An 18,219-nucleotide genomic window follows, 5' to 3' on the forward strand; every position below is an offset into this window, starting at 1 on the left:
GGGGCTGCAGGGGATATGGGGTGTGAGGAGCCCGTGGAAGCCCAGGAGGGAGGGAGAGGGGAAACCGATTGATTTGTGGAAGACTGGGTGGGAAAATCATCCGAGCATGGCAGTCTGAGGCTCAGGGCCCAGCTGAGGCTCGGGGGCAGCCGAGGGACATGGGGGGTTGGCCGTGGCGTAGGGACCTGCAGCTCAGTCCCGTCTGGCACTTGGCAGCTCTCACTTCTTCCTGTTCATGATCTGGCTGGAAATCCAGTTCATCCCATCCTGGAGGGAAGAAGGATGTGAGCACAGGCCCTTGGGCCCAGCTCTGCAGAGCCCACAGGCCCCCATCTCTACCTGCACCCCTTCCCCAGACAGGGCTGAGCAGGCCTGGATCTGCCACTCCCGGTCCCGGTAGGTGTGCAGGCTCAGCCCCTCTGCGATTTCAGCTGCGGGTGCTGCAGTCACCAGGTCCTGCTTGTTGGCAAACACCAGCAGCGGGACTCCCGTCAGGGACTCATCTTCTGTGAGCTCTGCCAGCTCCTGCCAAGAGAGAAGCTTCTCCCAGGGCTGCTGCCCTCCTCCGTGGAGCTGCCCAGCATGGGCTGGACACTTCTGCCCTCAAAATGTCCCATCCCTCCTCTCTGGTGCTCATGGCAGATAAGGAAGCTGTGAGATCTTGATATCCCTAGGGAGAGAAGCTCCCAAAGGAGCTTCATCTCCTGGAGCTCCATCAGCCCAGGAGCCACATGCAGGGCTACTTGAGGACTGGAATCCTCCCAGCCCTGAGAGGCCTGGGCAAAGGGCAGCTGCAGGAGGCTCCTGGCAGTCCCGAGCTGTCTGGCACACCCACATGGCCGTCTGGTGGCAGAACAGCCGGGGCTGGCACTTGGAGTCTCACCTTCCCCTCTCAGAGCTCCAATCCCAGGGTTTGTAGCTGAATTTGCTGTTCATAAACCTTTGTTTGGCCGTATCACTTATGGGGTGCTGGGGGGTGGGATGAGGGCTGGGGACTGAGGGGTCACTTTCTCCAGGGACTGTCACCCATTGCTGGGCACCCTTGGAGCATCCCAGCTCAGGGGGAGCTGCTGGGCCATGGAGTGGGGTATCTCTGCCTGCTGAGATCTTGAGCCTTCCCTCAGAGTTCTGGGGACAGCATGGCCCCATAATTCAGAACAGCTTTGCCTCCCCCTCATCCCCAAAGAGCTGATGCCACACAGATCTGAGCCCCAGGACCCCACAGCCACCTCTCACCCACTCATACCTGCCCTGTCTCCTCAAAACGCTTCTGGTCAGCGCTGTCAATGACGTAAATCTGCCATGGGGACGAAAGGGACAGTCAGGGGCTCCTCCTTGCCCGGCTGCACAGCCCTTCTGTGGGGCCCACACACCCTGCACAGGCCTGGGGGAGCTGCCCCACTCACCAGCAGGTCTGTGCTGCCCAGGTACTTCTTCCAGTAGGGGCGGATGGAGCGCTGCCCCCCGATATCCCAAACATTCAGCTTCAAACCGTGGGACTGCACGCTCTTGATGTTGAATCCCTGCATGGGGACACAAACCCCAGTGTTGCCCAGGGGATGGGTGTGCCCTGCGCCCTCTGCCCTGCCCGTGGCCCCCAGCAGCCCCTACCTGTGTGGGGGTGATGGTGCTGACCTCCTCGGACGCCAGGCGCTTCAGCAGCGTGGTCTTGCCCGCGTTGTCCAGCCCCAGCAGGACGATGCGGAGCTCCTGCTCCGGGGATCCCTTCAGCTTCTGGATGACGGAGAGCAGCCCCTGGGGGCAGGGGGTGCTGGGGGAGCCCTGTGGGGTGCCGGGTCCCTTCTTTGGGAGGGGGGAGCTGCTGGCTTTGGGTACCTTGTGTCTATGGCCTGAGTGAGCATCAAGCTCCCAAGGTGTTCAGGCTCGTGGTGGCCCCACAGCAGATCTGCCCAGCCCGAATTCCCCCCTCCCCGGGTGTGGGACCGCTCCCAGCTCCTGGGCACGATGTGGGGACGTGCCCGAGGCAGAGCCCTGCTCTGCCAGCCCTCCTGGCACCACCACTGAGGGCTGGTGCTGCACTCCCCCCTGGAGCCGGTGGGATGTCACCGGACCCCGCTTACCTTCTGCACATCCCCCATGGTCCGGGAGTTGCTCCGGCCCGCGGCACTGCCTGGGGAGCTGCCGGGGGCTCGTCCCCGGGGCCCGCCGGTGGGTTCGTGACTGGCACGCTCCCCGTTGTTCCCGGGGGAGGAAGAGGATTACGAGCTCCGGAATTAGCTGCTGTTCCTCCATTTACCCACAGCGTTAAATAATGCCCTCGGCAAATCCTCCAGCCAGCTGTCGCCCCGCCGTCGCCTACCCCCGGGATAAACCAGGTCCCCCCGGGCTGGGGCACTGGGGCACAGGGCATCCCCCTCCCCACGGGGCAGGGGTCCCAGCCTGGGAGGATGCTGTGCCCAGGACAGGGCTGGCACAGCCTCACATGCTGGGATACCTCACGTTGAGGCAACACCAAGCTGTCCCCTTGCAGGGTGGCAGAGGAAATTGCTGAGCTTGCTCGAGGCCACGTCAGCGAGTGCCACAGCTCCCCAGTGCTGCCCAAGGGAAACCACCAGGCCCTGGAGCAGGTTGAGGCTGGCTTGGCAGCAGCTGGCGCTTGGGGATGACACAGGACAGGGCCCAGAGGGGCTCAGACACATTCTCCAGCAGCCCACCCCCAACCCAGGTGGGGTGAGGGGCTCATCTGTTCTCCGTTTGGATTAAGTGCATTAATTAAGCAATGTCTTTGATGATTCCTGCATGCTGCAGTTCGGTCCTCAGATCAGGTTTCCCAGCAGAGAGGTTATCCTTGTGGTGAGGACCATGAGTCACGCACTCTTGGAGAGACATTTTTATTTATAACTCTGGTGGCAAAGCCAAGCCAAACAACACAGCCACACTCCAACAAAGCAGAGGGGAGCAGCATGATCACCCCTCATCCCACTGCTGCTCCATGCAGTGGCAGGGGGCAGAGGGGCAGCCAGAGCTGCCACCCTCTGTTCCCCCCACCCAGAGACCCTGCCAGCCCTGTGGCTGCTTGTGGTGCTCTGCTTTTCTGCCTGCTCATGGTGGGAAGGCTTCATTTTTTTCTGCATAGATCTGCACCCAACTTAATGTTAGGGTTCTGCTTTTGCTAGGTTAATCACCCACCTTACATCCCCATTATTAGCATTTCCCTGAGCGGGTTGCCATGGTGCTCTGCGGTTTATCCTGCGCTGTTAGTTACTGAGATTTCCTAACAAATAACCCAAAATATCCTCCACTGGTTTGTGGTTGCTGATCAACATGGAACCCCGACCTTAGGAGATGGGCAAAACTGCTTAGGCATCAGTTTGGTGACTCCAAGCTGCACGTCCACTGCTCCTCCCTGCCAGGTTCTGCTGGCACACGCAGCACAGGCAGCCCTCCCCAAACGCTGTCCCTGGGGCCAGCCCCACACCCTCTGTGACCAGGGCAAGTGGCACCAGGCTGGTGGCACCAGGCTGGGCCTGCTGATGTCCCCCTGCCCCTGCAGCCCCTTCCCTGGGATGATGTGATGCCCAGGCTGCAGGGAGGGGACAAAGGGCTGGCGACCCCAGCCGTGCTGGGAATGGAGACTGGGATGGGTCTGGGAACAGGGATGCAGATGGGGATGCGGTCACGGATGTAGATGTGGATGGAGACAGGGACGGGGATGGGGATGGAAACAAGGATACAGATGGAGACGGGATCACGGATGTGGATGCAGATGGGGAATTAATGGGACGGGCATGGGAAACAGGGATGCAGATGGGAATGGGATAACGGATGTGGATGCAGATGGAGACCGGGACAGGGACGGAGGTGCAGCGGCGCCGCGGCGGCTCCTGGCCCGGGGCTGCAGCCGGTGTCCGCCGGGGCGGTGCCGGTGGCGCGGGGCGGGCGGGCGGGCGGCCCCGCTCCCCCCGCTGCGGTCTCGGTTCCCATGGTGACACTTCCTGTGGGAGCCGAAAGCGGTAGTGTGGCGGTGCCGGGAGCGCCGGGCCGGGCCGGGCCGGGAGAGCCGCGCCGCCGGCCGGGGATGCTGCGGGGCCGCGGGCCGCGCCCGTAGCGCGCCGGGCCGGGCCGAGCCAGGCATGCAGGGCAAGGGCAAACTGCTGGTGGTCCACAACGGGCGAATGGTGAGTGCCCGGGGCGCCGGTGCCCATCCCCCGGAGCACCGGTCCCCACCCCGGGGCTGCCCCGGCCGGCGGCGCGGCGGGAGCTCGGTACCGGGGAGATGGGCGGGCAGGCAGGCGGTGAGGAGCGGATAACGGGCACACAGAGCGATGTGTGGAGTCAGGTGGGAGGTGGGGGGGTTCTGGGCAGGAAGGGCAGGATGGGCATCCCAAGCAGGCGGAGCCGTGGGGGGGTTTAGGGCAGGCAGCGGTGTCTGGGGTGGGTAACGCGTGTGGGGCCGGGGCGGTGAGCAGCAGGGGTTTGTGAGGCTTGGCAGCGGTGTAAGGGGATGTGTGGCACTGGGTGATGGACAAGGGGTGACGGATGGGGTCATGGCAGTCAGCAGTGCTGGTGTCCGGGGGGCTGGGCAGGGCTGTGTGGGTGCGGGCAGCAGGGATGGACGGGGAGGAGCAAGGAGCTGGCAGGAGAGAGGGACGTGGGACCGGGGTAAGAGACATGGCAGAGGAATGTGGGGTGGGGTGGCAGGGAGAGGCAGGGCTGGCATGGTGGGCCTGGGATGGAGACAGTGGGGAGCTGTGTGGGGGGCACAGGCCAGCTGGGCCAGGGGCATCACTGGAATGTGGGCACCCCTTCCAGGGGCATCACTGGAATGTGGGCACCCCTTCCAGGGGCATCACTGGAATGTGGGCACCCCTTCAGTGGCCCCAAGCAGGGGATGAGACACAGCACCCTGCAGCGACTGCGTGGCTGGGCTTTGGCTGTGGGGGCTCTGCCCATCTCCCTGCTTGGCTACTCCATCCCCAGGGCTGCTGTCTGGGGTGTCCCAGACACACCGTCCTGCAGTGCCCTGAGCTGGCAGCACCTGGTCCCTGCTTTTGGGCATCTGCCCTCCGGTAGCTCCAGGCTCCAGGGAAGGAGGGAACAGGCAATTTGCCTGCTTGGGGCTGTGGTTGTCCTTCCTTCCTTCCCTCCCCTCCTCCCCTCCCCTTCCTGTGCCGTGGAGGCTGTTTCTCTCCTCCCTTCTTGTTTGGGGTGGCAGGGTTACATCTGATAGCAGCTGCCCTTCCCCAGTTGCTGGCCTGGCCCCGGGCCATGGAGGGGTAGGAGAAAGGCTGTACCCCCTTTGTAACTCTCTCCTTGCTGCCCTGGGTTGGAAGTCCTGTGTCTGCCTCTGCCACAGGGCAGGTAACTCCAGAGCAGTGTTTGCTGGCAGTGCCTCTTGCTCTGGGCTCAGCTGGGCTTGCCCTGGCGCTGCTGCCACTCCACCAGGCCAGCAGATGCCACGTAGCCCCTCTGACCTCTCTTGTTTCCACTCCCACAGGGCCCGGCCGTGTCAGATGGAGGTAAGGCTGCTCTTTGCCCTGGGACAGGAGCCCAGCATCATCTTCAGGGGAGGGGGAAGCCCACAGGCAGCCTGTGCCAGGGGCAGGGAGCCAGCAGGCAGCAAGGTCCTGTGTCAGCACAGGCTGTGCCACGGGTGGGTGCAGGGCTGAGCCCTCTGCCCAGCACTGGCCATGTCCCCCCATGCCTCCCACATGGCCCCTGGTGCCTGTCCCCCCTTTTGGCTGCTCAGCTGGCACTTTGGGGTGTTGGGGGCTGAGTGGCTTCCTGGAGCAAGGAGAACCTGGGTACCAGCCAGCCCCAGGTTCTCTGAGGGAGTCTGTCTGTCAGTCTGACTGTGCACTGGATGTTTCAGATGGTTTATTTAGCTGTGTGTGCTCCAGTTACTCGTGGTTTAGCCCAGCAGGAGGATAAGTACAGGGGGCCTGGCAAAGGAGCAGCCTGACACACCTCCTCTGTTCCTGCCAGCTTTGCCAGGACAGCGCTGCTTCCATACCCTTACCTTCTCTTGCAAATGACCCCCTGCTTCAGCTGCACACCAGTCAAACCAGTTCCAAGCTGGGCCTGCCCCTGGGAACTTCCATCTTTGTGAACACATGGTCACCCTGGGTTTCCCCAAAGTGGGGTTTCCTCAGAGTTGGGAGCTGGAAATGACATTTTCTGTGCCCTCCACATGCTGGGTTTGTCCCTCATCTTGGCCAGAGGAATAGAGAAAGTGGGTTCAGGCACCTCTGCCCATCTTCCAAGCTTCCCTCCACTCTGTGTGCCCTCTGTGTCCCCTTCCACTCCGCTTTCCCTGCTGGCTGGGTGCCTTGCCATGGGTGTCTTACCCCAGGAGATGAGTCACGGGTGGAGTCACAGTGACACCCAGGGTGGGCACAACTGCCAGCACTGGCAGGGACAGCTGTCATGCCAGGAAGTGCCAGCTGTGTCATCCTGGTGCTCAATCCTCCAAGGATGCCACCGTGATGCTCCTCATGTTCCCTACCCAGCACTCACCAGGTCTGATCCCGATGGAGCACGTGGAGGGCTGCTGGTGCTGGGGGGTGACACTGGGGGACAGGGGGACAGCCAGAAGTGACACTTTTTCTCTCTCAGAGTTAAATGCCTCCCGGGCCCGTGGCAGCAACCACAGTGTGAACAGCCTGCCAGGCCCACCAGCCACGTGTGGATCCAGCCAGGGCTCTGTGGTCAGCTGGGCTGAATCCTTCGAGACGCTGCTGCAGGACCGTGTGGCTGTCACCTACTTCACTGTGAGTGTCACAGCCCAGAGCTCAGCGCCTGCCCCTGTCCACTCTGGGACACCAACTGTCCCACAGGCACAGTGCCACCAGACCAGCAGATCTCTCTGCCCTGCAGGAGTTCCTCAAGAAGGAGTTCAGTGCTGAAAATGTCTACTTTTGGCAGGCATGTGAGCGCTTCCAGCAGATCCCAGCCAGTGACACACAGCAGGTACCAGCTCTGGGCAGCTTTGCTTACAGCTGCTGGGAGGGATGTGGGCAGAGCTGTCCAGCTGCACGTCCAGGGGTCCTGGCAGACCCCTTTTCTGGGGGGCTGAGCAGGCTGGGGGCTCTTGCAGAAAGAATAAGGAGATGGATGTGATGTGCATCTGAAAAGCCACAGCTGGGACTGCCTGCCCCACAGAGCAGGATGTGCTTCCCCTGCCAGAGGGTGGAGAGTGTTTCTGGGGAGACAAACAAGACCAAGGGCAGAGGTAGACAGGGGATCATGGGGACAGAGCCAGGTGGCTGCAGGGGATGGTTCCTCCCTCGGGTTGTACCTCTGTGGAGACATTGCTGTATTGTGCCCAGAGCTTGGTCCTGAAGTCTAGATACTGAGCTGATCCCGGGGCAGGTTGGTTCTTCAGGGCTCAGGTGTCTCTGTGGGGTGAGTAGGGGGCTCCCCTGGTGTGGTGTAGAGGAGGGGGTTGCTGGTCCCAGCCTGGCCTCCTGTCCCCTCAGCTGGCCCAGGAGGCACGGCGGATCTACGATGAGTTCCTCTCCAGCCACTCGGTCAGTCCTGTGAACATTGACAAGCAGGCCTGGATTGGGGAGGACATGCTGGCCACCCCCTCCCCAGACATGTTTCGCATCCAGCAGCTCCAGGTATGGCAGCACCCACAGGATGGGGCTGTGGGACCACCCCGTGTGTCACCCAGCATCACTGCTGTCACCGTGGGGCTGTGCCATGGGGCAGTGCCTGGAGCCTGGAGGTGTGCAGGGGTCTGAAGCACACACATCCTCCCTTTCCAGATCTTCAACCTGATGAAGTTTGACAGCTACACACGTTTTGTGAAATCCCCCCTGTACCAGGCCTGCCTGCGGGCAGAGAGCCAGGGCCAGCCCCTGCCTGACCTGCGGCCCCACTCCCGCAGCAGCAGCCCCCCTCCTGACCTCAGCAAGGTGAGTCGGGGGAAAGGGCAATGGGGACACGTCCTCGTGGTGCTGGGTCCCCTCCCTGCTGTTCAACCCCAGGCTGAGCCCAGACAAGCAGTCAGGGCACCAGGGAAAGGGAAGGGGGACCCTCAGGTGTTGCCAAGCTGAGATGCTGCTCAATTCACCCCAGAAGACGAAGCTGAAGCTGGGCAAGTCGCTGCCCCTGGGCGTGGAGACGGCGGGCAGCAGTGCCAGCCGCAGCCTGCAGCGCTCCTTCAGGAAGGGAGAGCGGCGGGAACCCTCCTGGGCGGGTGAGTGCTCTGCTCAGCAGGACAGAGGGGCCTCAGGCGTGTTCACGTCCCCACCACCGTCCCTCTGTCTGTCCTAGAGGGGGGAGAAGGCAGCAGGAGCGCCATGCTGTGGAGGGAGTCCCAGGGCTCACTCAACTCCTCAGCCAGCCTGGACCTGGGCTTCTTGTCCTCGGCCAGCACAGCCACCAGCCCCTGCACAGAGGTGAGTGGGCACCACGCCACTGCCACGGCACCACGCTGCCGCTGGCTGGGCTCATCCCACCTCATCCCTCCCTCAGGGCCAGCAGAAGAGCCTGGGGGGCAGCGAGGCCGAGCTGCCAGGCAAGCCCATGAAGTACTGCTGCGTGTACCTGCCTGATGGCACAGCCTCGCTGGCCTCCGTCCGGCCCGGCCACTCCATCCGGGACATGCTGGCCGGGCTGTGTGAGAAACGCGGCTTCAGCCTCCCCGACATCAAGGTCTTCCTGGTGGGCAATGAGCAGGTAGGGCCGGCAGGGGGGAGCAGGGTTTGTGCCAGCCAAACCATCCCTGTGCCGGGACCACTGTGCTGGCTCTCTCCTGATGGTTTGTCTCTTGCAGAAAGCATTGGTGCTGGACCAGGAGTGCTCCGTGCTGGCAGACCAGGAGGTGAAGCTGGAGAACAGGATAAGCTTTGAGTGAGTGGGAGATGTGACCGTGTTCACAGGGGTCTTAGGATGAGGGAAGAGACGAGAATCTGACTCCATGTTTCAGAAGGCTTGATTTATTATTTTATGATATATATTATATTAAAACTATACTAAAAGAATAGAAGAAAGGATTTCATCAGAAGGCTAGCTAAGAATAGAAAAGAATGATTACAAAGGCTTGTGGCTCGGGCTCTTTGTCCAAGCCAGCTGACTGTGATTAGCTATTAATTAAAAACAACTAACATGGGCTAATCAAAGATCTATTTGTTGCATTCCACAGCAGCAGATAAACATTGTTTACATTTTGTTCCTGAGGCTTCTCAGCTTCTCAGGAGGAAAAATCCTAAAGAAAGGATTTTTCATAAAAGATGTCTGTGACAGGGAGCTTTGGGGCTGATGCTGTTGGCCATGCATAGTGCCTCAAACCCGGTCCCCCGGGGAGTCCCGAGTGCCCTGGCCCTGCTCCTGCCTGCAGCCACCTCTTGTTCCCCTCTGCAGCCTGGAAATCTCCTCCCTCAACAAGACCATCCGCATCACAGCCAAGTCAACCAAGCGCATCCGGGAGGCGCTGCAGCCCGTGCTGGGCAAGTACGGCGTGAGCGTGGAGCAGGCGCTGCTGCGCAGGGTGAGGGAGCCTGGGGGCACGGCCAGCCCCCTGCTTTGGGGGAACCCTGCCTTTGGGGCTCAGGCCAGGGGCTGCTGGCTCTCAGCAGGTCGTGGGGAGCAGCGCTGTGTGCCTGTGAGCTCCTACAATCACTGCTTTGGGATGGGCTGTGACATCCTGCTGCGTGCTGGGAGGGACCAGGGGGTGTTTCCTGGGGTTTGGCCAGACGGGTCCTCAGCCTGGCTGCCTTCCCCGTGCCACAGTGAGTGTGACACCGGCTGCTGTTCCTGTTGCAGCAAGGTGAGCCAGCCACGCTGGACTTGGAGAAGCTGGTCAGCACAGTGTCTGCTCAGAAACTTGTCTTGGAAACACCAGCAGGTAAAGTGTCCTCCAAACCATGTCCCCTTAAGCCACATCACCCTGAAGGGCTCTCAGAGGGTCAGGCTGTTTTCTGCTGGCCATGGCTCCCACTCCCTGGGACAAGGTCCATCCTCTCCCTGCCTGGCCAGCACCAGGATGCTGGAATGGGGCACTGAGCATCACTTCCCTTGCAGACGTGCGAGTGATGGGGAGTGCTGAGGCTGCAGCTGCCCCCTCTCTGCTCCGGAGTGAGGTGAGCATCAAATCCCACCAGCCCTGCTCAGAGATGCCCTCATAGCTGCTGTCATGGTCCACAGGGAAGCCGGGCCCTGCTGTGGCCTCAGCATTTGCCACAGGGCTGGGCAGTGATGCCAAGGCAGGGGCCAGGTTGTGGGAGGGTGATGGGGACACAGCCCAGGGCAGTGCTGCCTCCTGGCCCTGTGGCTGAGGCCTGGGCTGCTCATTGCAGGAGGGGAGCCCAACAGGAGCAGAGCCTGACACACGATGGGAGATGCCCTCCTCCTTCTCCAGGCCACAGTCTTCAGCTGCCATGAACCTCAACCGCCGCACGTACGACCTGGAAGGTGAGACCTGGCATGTCTGAATGCTGAGGGGCTGGGGCAAAGCACAGGCTGAGGGATGCAGAGCCCCTGGTGTGCTGAGGATGGCTGCAGGGTCCCATGAAGCTGGGAATGGACAGTGGGGACTTGGGGTCTGGTGTGGAGCAGGGAGAAGGTGCCAGTGCTGTGCCTGGGAGGCGTTCAGGGTCATATCAGGTGGAGAGGGCAGCTGAGGTGCTGGGACAAAGCCCCAGTGCCTGGCTCAGGTGCATGATCTGCATTTCCCCAGGGCTGGTGGAGCTGCTGAACCGTGCCCAGAGCTGCCGGGCCAACGACCAGCGTGGGCTGCTCTCTAAGGAGGACCTGGTCCTGCCTGACTTCCTCCAGCTCCCCGTGCAGGACAGCAGTGCCTGTGAGGGGTCACAGCAGCCCAGTGCCCCTCAGGCTGGCTCTGAGGGAAGCAGCTGCCCTCAGGAAGAGCCTGCTCTGGCTCAGCCTTCGTTGGACCACAAGCTCTGATGAGTGCTGCTGCACGTCCACACCCAGCGTGTGGCACCCCCAGGCCCTGCCAGGGTTCAAGAGGGGCCCGACAGCCCCTGCCCTGCACCACTGACACTGCCCAGACTGCAGATCCATCCACGTCCTGTCCCACGCTGTCACGTCGTGTCCTGTGCGTGGCTGAGCAGCTGCCATGCCCCTCTGTGGGGCCACATCCCGGTGCACATCAAGGGACTCTTGTACATAGTCTGAACCCTCGTTGCAAAGCACTTTGCAACATCCCTGGCACTGCCCTGCCCAGTGCCTCTGCCCTGCCCAGCACATCCTGCCTGTGTCGGGCTGACACAACCCCACTGAAAGCTCCTTTCCAACTGCAGGGTGTGCAGGATAGACAGGCTGGGTGGGGAGGAAAGGCAGGCTCCAGTCCTGAACTGCAGTGCTGTGTGAGCAGGCAGGGTCAGCAGAACATGTGCCCCGAGCTCAGAGCCAGATCCAGTCCTGGCCCCGTGGGAACAGGGCTGCCCCGTTGTTGATTTGCAAGTCCACCCTTCCTGGGGAGGGTGAGCGTGGCCCTGCCAGGCTGTGCCCCGGGCAGGCTGTTACGTCTGCATTGCGTGAGCGTGGCCTGATCCTGCCACGGTAGCACTGCTTGGAGCAGGGCACATGGTTCCTGCCCCGGGCAGCCAGAGGCAGAGCCAGCAGATGGTGCCAAGAAAGCCTTCTTCCTCCTCCTCCTCCTCCTCCCTGCTGGAGATCCTGCGTGGGTGGCTGCTGAGGGACAGGCAGGAGCAAATCCCCATCTCCCCCTGCCCCATCCCCACTGGGGTGTGGGTGCTCAGCCTGCAGGACAGCTCTGCTTGGTGCCAGGAGAATGCAGCACCCCTGGGTGCGAGCACCTCAGCCAGCATGTGCCCAGCCTGTCATTCCTGCCAGGAGCCTTGAGCCTCCAGCTGCCAGTCCTGGCTGTGCACTGCTGGTCCCCCTGCCCAGCAGCCCGGTGTCCCCAGAGGTCCCAGACAGAATCTGCAATGGAGACGTTCCCCCAACAGCAGCCAGGAGACCCCTCCACAGTCCATCCTTGCCAGAGCCCCTCCTGGCTGTGCCTTGGGTAACCACTGCACCACCACTGCCTGGCCAGAGGCAGAGGGGTGACCCAGGGCCCCCAGGTTTGCCCAGAGATGGGGGCATGGCCACCCAGCCCTATGCTGCCACAGCCAGCTGCAGCCCTGTGGCCTTAGTCAGAGCCCCCCTGTGTCTCTGTGATGCTGCTCAGTTCTGTCTGTGCTGTGGAACCAGGGGAAATAAAGAGCATTGTCTGGATGTATCCTTCTGTCCTTCCTCTGCTGTCAAGGCTGGGTTGTGCTTTTCCCTGCAGCAATGTCCCCTCAACCCTCTCCCCACAGAGCCTTCCCAGGGCCATGGCAGAGCTGGGGCCAGCCCTGGGCTCCAGTGCCACCCTGATTGGCAGCGAGGGGCAGTGCCAGGAGTTGTTTACCCAGCACTGCTGGTGGAGCAGGGGAAGCTGCAGGGCCGGCATGGCCAAGGACTTCAGCCCCAACCCTGTCAATGAGTGACAGCCAGAGCTGCCAGGGCCTCACTGGGTTAATGATTGTGGGGGCGGCTGGCCAAGAGCCCCTGGGCACGGGGCAAGTGCGGACACCAGGGACACCAGCGCCCTGCACACTGGCTGCACCCCCTGGGCAGAAGGGTCCCCAAGCCCTGCGGAGGCAGGACATGTCCCCTGCTGTGCCACCTCCCGGGCATTCGGCTCCATCAGCCTGTGACCCAGTGCAGGTGGCTCAGTGATGCTCCAGCAGTGGCACAGGTGTCCCCAGTCTGTCCCTGAGTGCCCTGGAGTACCCAAGGGATCTTTCCTTTCATTTGCACCTGGCTCATCATGGTAATGAGTTCTGGCAGTGCTTCATCCTGGGGAAATGGGGCAACTGAGCACCCCTTTGTGCCCACTCCCACAGGCACAGGGCCGGAGGAGCCTTTGGCCACTGTCTGTCCCCTGTGGACATAAAGCTTGCTGTGTGTCCTGTGGGTGGATGGAAACTTGGCTGGAGGTGTGTAAGCAGCAGGTAATGATAAACAGGGCTGAGGAGGAGGTGGTGACGGCAGCGCTGGCCTCGCTCCTCTCCTGCTCACCCACTGCACATACTGGGAGATGTGGTGCCAGGGAAGATGTGGTGCCAGGGAGATGCAGGCTCTGCCCCACACAGCCCTCAGTACTGCTGGCTGCCCCACACTGAGCCCTGGCACGGGCTGTGTGCCACCATCACCACCAGTGGCAGGACATGGGGATTGATCACACTGGTGTTGGCATCAGCCATCTCCAACACCCTGGGAGTGAGGCCATTGTGCCCTGGGCAGAGCTGATCCCTCATGGCTGATGCTGTGGTGGCACTGAGGTGAGCATGGCCTCACCTCTGGTTTGTGATACCCCAGCAGCACCAGCACCAAGCTCTTCTCCTCCTCCTCCTCTTCCTCTCGTGCAGTGGATGAACCACCTGGCACCAAATGATGGAGAGCCGAGGCTCCTCCAGCATCACCTCCCGGGCTCTGGGTCCCAGCAGTGCCCGGCTCTGCTCATCACGGCAGCAGCTGAGCTCACCCCGACCCGGGAGTGCCCCGGTACCCTGGGGGCACGTGCCCCATCCCGCCCCAGGGCCGCGGCTGACCGGGATGGGTGGGGGTTACCCATTAACTGCAGGAATTTCTGGGGAGGAGGTGAGCAGCCAGCGGAGCCGAGGGGCGACACGGGGCTCCTTAGACTTTGCTCTTGGCCGGTGTATAAAGGGCTGTGGTGCCCCACGGGCCACTTCGCTGGAGGGAGGCGTGGATGTGGCATGTGGAAGTGGCACTGCCCTGAGTGCCCGGCCAGCCCCAGGTGAGCTGGGCCCTGAGCAGGAGGAGTCCCCTTCCTGCCTGCCCTGCCTGCCCTTGGGGTGGCACAGCAGCAGCTGGCGGCCCAGGGGACCAACAGATGATGGGATGGTGCTCCTCAGTGGTGCCAGCACTGCAGGGATCTGGGGGGATGTGGCAGCTGGTGCAGCGCAGCTGTGGTGACACGCGGCCACCTCTGCTCAGCCTCAGCAGGAGCCATGCTGCCCTACCGGACCGAGAGCCCAGTCCTGCCCGGGCGCTGCCCGGTGCGGGGAGGAAGGGTTGTGCATGGGCCACAGTTTGCCTACTGCCCCAGCCCCCAAGGTAGGTGCCCCCAGCCCTCCTCCTCCTCTTCCTCCTCCTCCTCCTCAGCTCTGCTTCTGGCCAGACGCTGTCCCAGGCAGTGCTGGGCTGTGCTCTGCAGGGAGGTCCCTGCCAGGACAGGGCTGTAACACAGCTGCTGTCTCTCCCCAGCTCTGCACCGGCTGCCAGGTGCCCATGGCTGCCCCTTCACGGTCAGCGCCGTGCCCTGCCCTGAGCACGGCTTCCCCTGCCCCGGCTCCCCCGGGCGCCTGCGCGAGGGCCGCGAGCGCTTCGAGCTGGACGCGCTCCCCTGGCAGGGGCACCGGCTGGGCTTGGACGAGCTGCAGAGGCCAGGTGAGACCCCAGGGGCGTGGGGGTCTCATAGCACCTGGGCTGGGGAACACCCCAGAGATCTGACAAAGGCACCTGGGGCACTTGTGGTGCCAGGACTGTGGGGTGCCAGGTTGGGAGGGGAGTGCTGGTGGAGAGACCCTCAGTGTCCTGGGGTGATGTGGGAAGAGCTGAGGGACAATGGGCAGCTGGCACAAGGCACTGCAGGGTGGGAGGAGATGGACGGGACCCTGGGATAGGTGGCATAGCTCAGGACATGGGCTCTGGGCTGTCAGGAGCCATGGAATTGGAAAAAGGCTGTCAGAGCCTGGGGAGCCAGGGCCATGCCACAGCAGGAGTTTAACACTCTCTCTTGTCTTGCACAGAGCTCGGGTGCTGGGCCAGGGTCCAGTCCTTCTGTGTCTCCCTTCTAAAGGTGCCCCTGATGTTTGGGTTCCTGTACCTCTTCGTGTGCTCTCTGGACGTGCTCAGCTCTGCCTTCCAGCTGGCTGGAGGTAGTAGGGTGGCAGGGATGCCTGGGAACCTGGTGGCACTGGCAGTGCCAGCAGCCTGCACTTACATTCCCTTACAGGTAAGGTGGCGGGGGACATCTTCAAGGACAACGCCATCCTCTCCAATCCAGTGGCTGGGCTGGTGGTGGGCATCCTGGTGACCGTGCTGGTGCAGAGCTCCTCCACCTCCACCTCCATCATCGTCAGCATGGTCTCCTCAGGGTGTGAGTGTGCCCAGGAGGCTGCTGGGGACCTGAGGCTGAGGGAGAGGATGGCTGGATGGAGTCATCCTGAGCTGGACCATGCAAGGCTAGCAGGTCTATCTGTCTGTCCCCAGTGCTGGAGGTGCGCTCTGCCATCCCCATCATCATGGGCTCCAACATCGGCACCTCGGTCACCAACACCATCGTGGCCCTCATGCAGGCTGGCGACCGCAGTGAGTTCAAACGGTGAGAGCTGCATGGCTCAGGGGACACTGCTGGGGTTGGGGGCAGCTCCTCAGGACCACCTCACACCAATGGGCCCGTTCATGCTGCACAGGGCCTTCGCTGGTGCCACGGTGCACGACTGCTTCAACTGGCTGTCAGTGCTGGTGCTGCTGCCGCTGGAGGTGGTGAGTGGGTACCTGCACCATGTCACCCGCCTGGTTGTGGCCACCTTCAACATCCGCAGTGGGAAAGATGCCCCTGACCTGCTGAAGATCATCACAGAGCCCTTCACCAAACTCATCATCCAGGTCTCCTCAGCTGTTACGTATGCCCTAGGCTGGTGGTGATGCCCCCAGGACTGGTGTCCCTTTGATGGCGGTTGTATCCCGGTGTGCCCAGGCTGGCAGTGGTGTCCCCATGCCAGTGAAGATGTCCCCAGCCTGTGGGTGCTGTTAGCCCCCAGGCGGCCTCTCCAACATGCGTGTTGTTGCAGCTGGACAAGTCTGTGATCACAGGCATCGCGACAGGGGACGAGAGCCTGCGCAACCGGAGCCTCATCCGCGTCTGGTGTGGCCCTGCAACCCCACAGGTGAGGGGCCCGTGGCCCTGCTGGGGCCACCAAACACTCCCACAGAGGATGGGTGGTGGGCAAGGGCTGGCAAAGCACACTGTGGAGCCAGCTGTAGCCCACCTTCTCCCTGCAGATGGCCTCTGTGGGGCTTGGGCCCCCCCCAAACTGCACATCCCCTGGCCACTGCAGCACTAAGGGCATTGAGGTCCTTCACAACGTCACCAGGAAGAAGTGTGAGTGGGTGTGGAGGGCTTGGGCAGGGCTGGGGCACAGGGCATGCAGCTGGGGAGGTGCAAGGGGGGCTGGGGGTTGCACATGTGATGGAGAAGTGCTGGAGCCATGATGTGGGGCAGGGCTGGGTGATGTTCTGGGGTCCAGGTGTGGGGCTGTCTGTGGGGGCAGGTTGTGAGCGGGGCCGGGCCAGCCCCAGCCCCTTGTCCAGCCGTGCTGTGGGGCAGGTGAGCACCTCTTCACCGACACACCACTACCTGACCTGGCTGTGGGGCTGGTGCTGCTGGCCGGGTCCCTTGTCGTGCTCTGCACCTGCCTCATCCTCCTGGTCAAACTCCTCAACTCCCTGCTCAAGGGGCAGGTGGCCAAAGCCATCCAGAAGGTCATCAACACTGGTGAGTAGGATGGGGACCACATGCCACATGGCCACCCATGCCCATCTCCACCTGCCATCCTCAGACCTGTCCCTGGCTGCCCCTGGCCCCCAGCCCTGATGTGGCCATGTCCCTGTTTGTGTCCATGCCCTGGCCATGCCCTGGCAGACCTCCCACACCCGCTCAGCTGGCTCACCGGCTACTTCGCCATGGTGGTGGGTGCTGGGATGACCTTCGTGGTGCAGAGCAGCTCTGTCTTCACCTCGGCCATCACACCCCTGATTGGTGAGTCCCAGCCATTCCTCATCCCCTGCCATGTGCCATTCCGTGGCCTGTGGGTGCTAAAGCACTCAGAGGGACAAAAGGAGCTGTGCCTCCTTGGGAGAGCATGGGGATGGCACTGCCAGGAGTGACAGGATGCCTCTCCCACAGGCCTGGGGGTGATCAGCATTGAGCGTGCCTACCCACTGACCCTGGGCTCAAACATTGGCACCACCACCACTGCCATCCTGGCTGCCCTGGCCAGCCCAGGGGACAAGCTGGCCAGCTCCTTCCAGGTACAGTCAGCCCGGGGCCATGGCTGGGCTGGATAGGGTAGGGGCAGGGAAGGGGCTGGGGGAAGCCCGGCCTGATGGGGATGCCATCCTTGCAGATTGCTCTGTGCCACTTCTTCTTCAACATCTCGGGCATCCTGCTGTGGTACCCCCTGCCCTTCACCCGCCTGCCCATCCGCATGGCCAAGGCGCTGGGCGAGCGCACGGCCAAGTATCGCTGGTTTGCCGTGCTCTACCTCATCATCTGCTTCCTCCTGCTGCCCTCCCTCATCTTCGGCATCTCCATGGCGGGCTGGCAGGCACTGGTGGGGGTGGGCGCGCCCTTCCTCGGCCTCCTCTTCTTTGTGGGGCTGGTGAACGCTCTGCAGGCACACAGCCCCGGGCGCCTGCCCAAGTGGCTGCAGACCTGGGACTTCCTCCCAGCCTGGATGCACTCGCTGCAGCCGCTGGACCGTGTCATCACCCAGGCCACGCTGTGCTGCACCGACCGCTGCCGCAGCCCCGAGGGCTGGGAGGAGCCCGAGGGCGCTCCCCGCGACAAGGCCAGGCTGGGGCTGGACAACCCTGCCCTCTCCTACCCCGAGGAGATGCCCAGCCCCAGCACGCGGGTGGGCTCCCCTCGCCCGCTCCCGCACGGTGCCACACGGCTCTAGCTGGCATTGCTCACCCGGGCTGCTGCTCCTGTGGCCACTGGTGCCCACCGCCCCTGCTCAGCTGTGTCTAATAAAGGGGGAGTGCTGACACCCCTGCGTGTGTCTCTTTGGGTCCTCCCTCTGCAAACCCTGCTGTCACAGGTACCCCTCACACCATCACTGCTCAGCCCAGCTGGTGCTGGGGACACACCAAGCACATCATCATGGTGATGATGCCACAGCTAAACCCTGAGCTCTGTAGCCACCTGTACTGAGCTGTCACAGGCAGCATCTTCTTCCCCTGCTTTGTCCCCAAAGGGCTGAGCTGGCGGGGTCCGTGGTGCCCCACTGTGTGCCACAGCAGCATATACGTGATCGAGGCACAGCACAGCCAAGCAAGGTCCTGGGCTGCTGCAGTGACCAGCAGTAGGAGCTGGGATCAGCAGGATGATGACTTGGCATGGTTGGGCAGTACCCCTGCACCACCAGGCACCCTGGCACCCATGGCTGGAGCCCTCCTGCCGTGGTGACCCTGAAGGGAGCC

The 18,219-nt window shown here is 62.6% G+C and overlaps 3 protein-coding genes across 4 annotated transcripts; 2 read left to right on the forward strand and 1 right to left on the reverse strand.

Moving 5' to 3' along the window:
• Positions 1–219: 219 nt before the first annotated feature.
• Positions 220–2,163, reverse strand: LOC136563075 (ADP-ribosylation factor-like protein 3). Of its 2 annotated transcripts, none has more exons than XM_066560240.1 (6): positions 2,082–2,163; positions 1,612–1,755; positions 1,407–1,523; positions 1,247–1,297; positions 340–525; positions 220–267 (listed from the first exon to the last, which is right to left on the reverse strand). In XM_066560240.1, exons 1-6 carry the CDS (start codon positions 2,097–2,099, stop codon positions 220–222), a joined length of 564 nt encoding a protein of 187 aa, XP_066416337.1. In that variant the 5' UTR covers positions 2,100–2,163. The 2 variants fall into 2 exon arrangements, with proteins under 2 accessions (XP_066416337.1, XP_066416336.1); XM_066560239.1 differs by having other exon boundaries at positions 1,612–1,782; positions 2,082–2,099.
• A 1,780-nt stretch (positions 2,164–3,943) lies between these two features.
• On the forward strand, positions 3,944–12,178 carry RGS14 (regulator of G protein signaling 14). The gene is given in 16 exon segments (XM_066560302.1): positions 3,944–3,985; positions 3,987–4,139; positions 5,459–5,480; positions 6,577–6,731; positions 6,838–6,930; positions 7,440–7,583; positions 7,731–7,880; positions 8,044–8,164; positions 8,242–8,366; positions 8,443–8,646; positions 8,744–8,820; positions 9,331–9,457; positions 9,733–9,814; positions 9,991–10,049; positions 10,266–10,380; positions 10,646–12,178. Coding segments are annotated over 16 exon segments (1,899 nt in total). The 3' UTR covers positions 10,876–12,178.
• A 1,780-nt stretch (positions 12,179–13,958) lies between these two features.
• On the forward strand, positions 13,959–17,696 carry SLC34A1 (solute carrier family 34 member 1). Its single transcript, XM_066560207.1, has 12 exons — positions 13,959–14,064; positions 14,215–14,397; positions 14,760–14,888; positions 14,966–15,109; positions 15,223–15,334; positions 15,426–15,621; positions 15,807–15,902; positions 16,018–16,117; positions 16,343–16,510; positions 16,658–16,774; positions 16,922–17,046; positions 17,142–17,696. Exons 1-12 carry the CDS (start codon positions 13,959–13,961, stop codon positions 17,694–17,696), a joined length of 2,031 nt encoding a protein of 676 aa, XP_066416304.1.
• Positions 17,697–18,219: the final 523 nt, after the last annotated feature.

The sequence above is a fragment of the Molothrus aeneus genome, chromosome 15 (genome assembly GCF_037042795.1).
Source record: "Molothrus aeneus isolate 106 chromosome 15, BPBGC_Maene_1.0, whole genome shotgun sequence".
NCBI lineage: Eukaryota > Metazoa > Chordata > Aves > Passeriformes > Icteridae > Molothrus > Molothrus aeneus.

What these genes read in the sequence shown, in the direction of transcription:
- LOC136563075 (XM_066560239.1), bottom strand. An exon ending in GCACCATCACCCCCACACAG is followed by an intron (nt 1,524 to 1,611) that starts GTAGGGGCTGCT and finishes GTCCCCATGCAG; the next exon opens with GGATTCAACATCAAGAGCGT. An exon ending in GTTTTGAGGAGACAGGGCAG is followed by an intron (nt 526 to 1,246) that starts GTATGAGTGGGT and finishes CTCTCTTGGCAG; the next exon opens with GAGCTGGCAGAGCTCACAGA.
- SLC34A1 (XM_066560207.1), top strand. Translation starts at nt 13,959, where the DNA reads ATGCTGCCCTACCGGACCGAGAGCCCAGTCCTGCCCGGGCGCTGCCCG. An exon ending in CTACTGCCCCAGCCCCCAAG is followed by an intron (nt 14,065 to 14,214) that starts GTAGGTGCCCCC and finishes GTCTCTCCCCAG; the next exon opens with CTCTGCACCGGCTGCCAGGT. An exon ending in GTGGCCCTGCAACCCCACAG is followed by an intron (nt 15,903 to 16,017) that starts GTGAGGGGCCCG and finishes TTCTCCCTGCAG; the next exon opens with ATGGCCTCTGTGGGGCTTGG.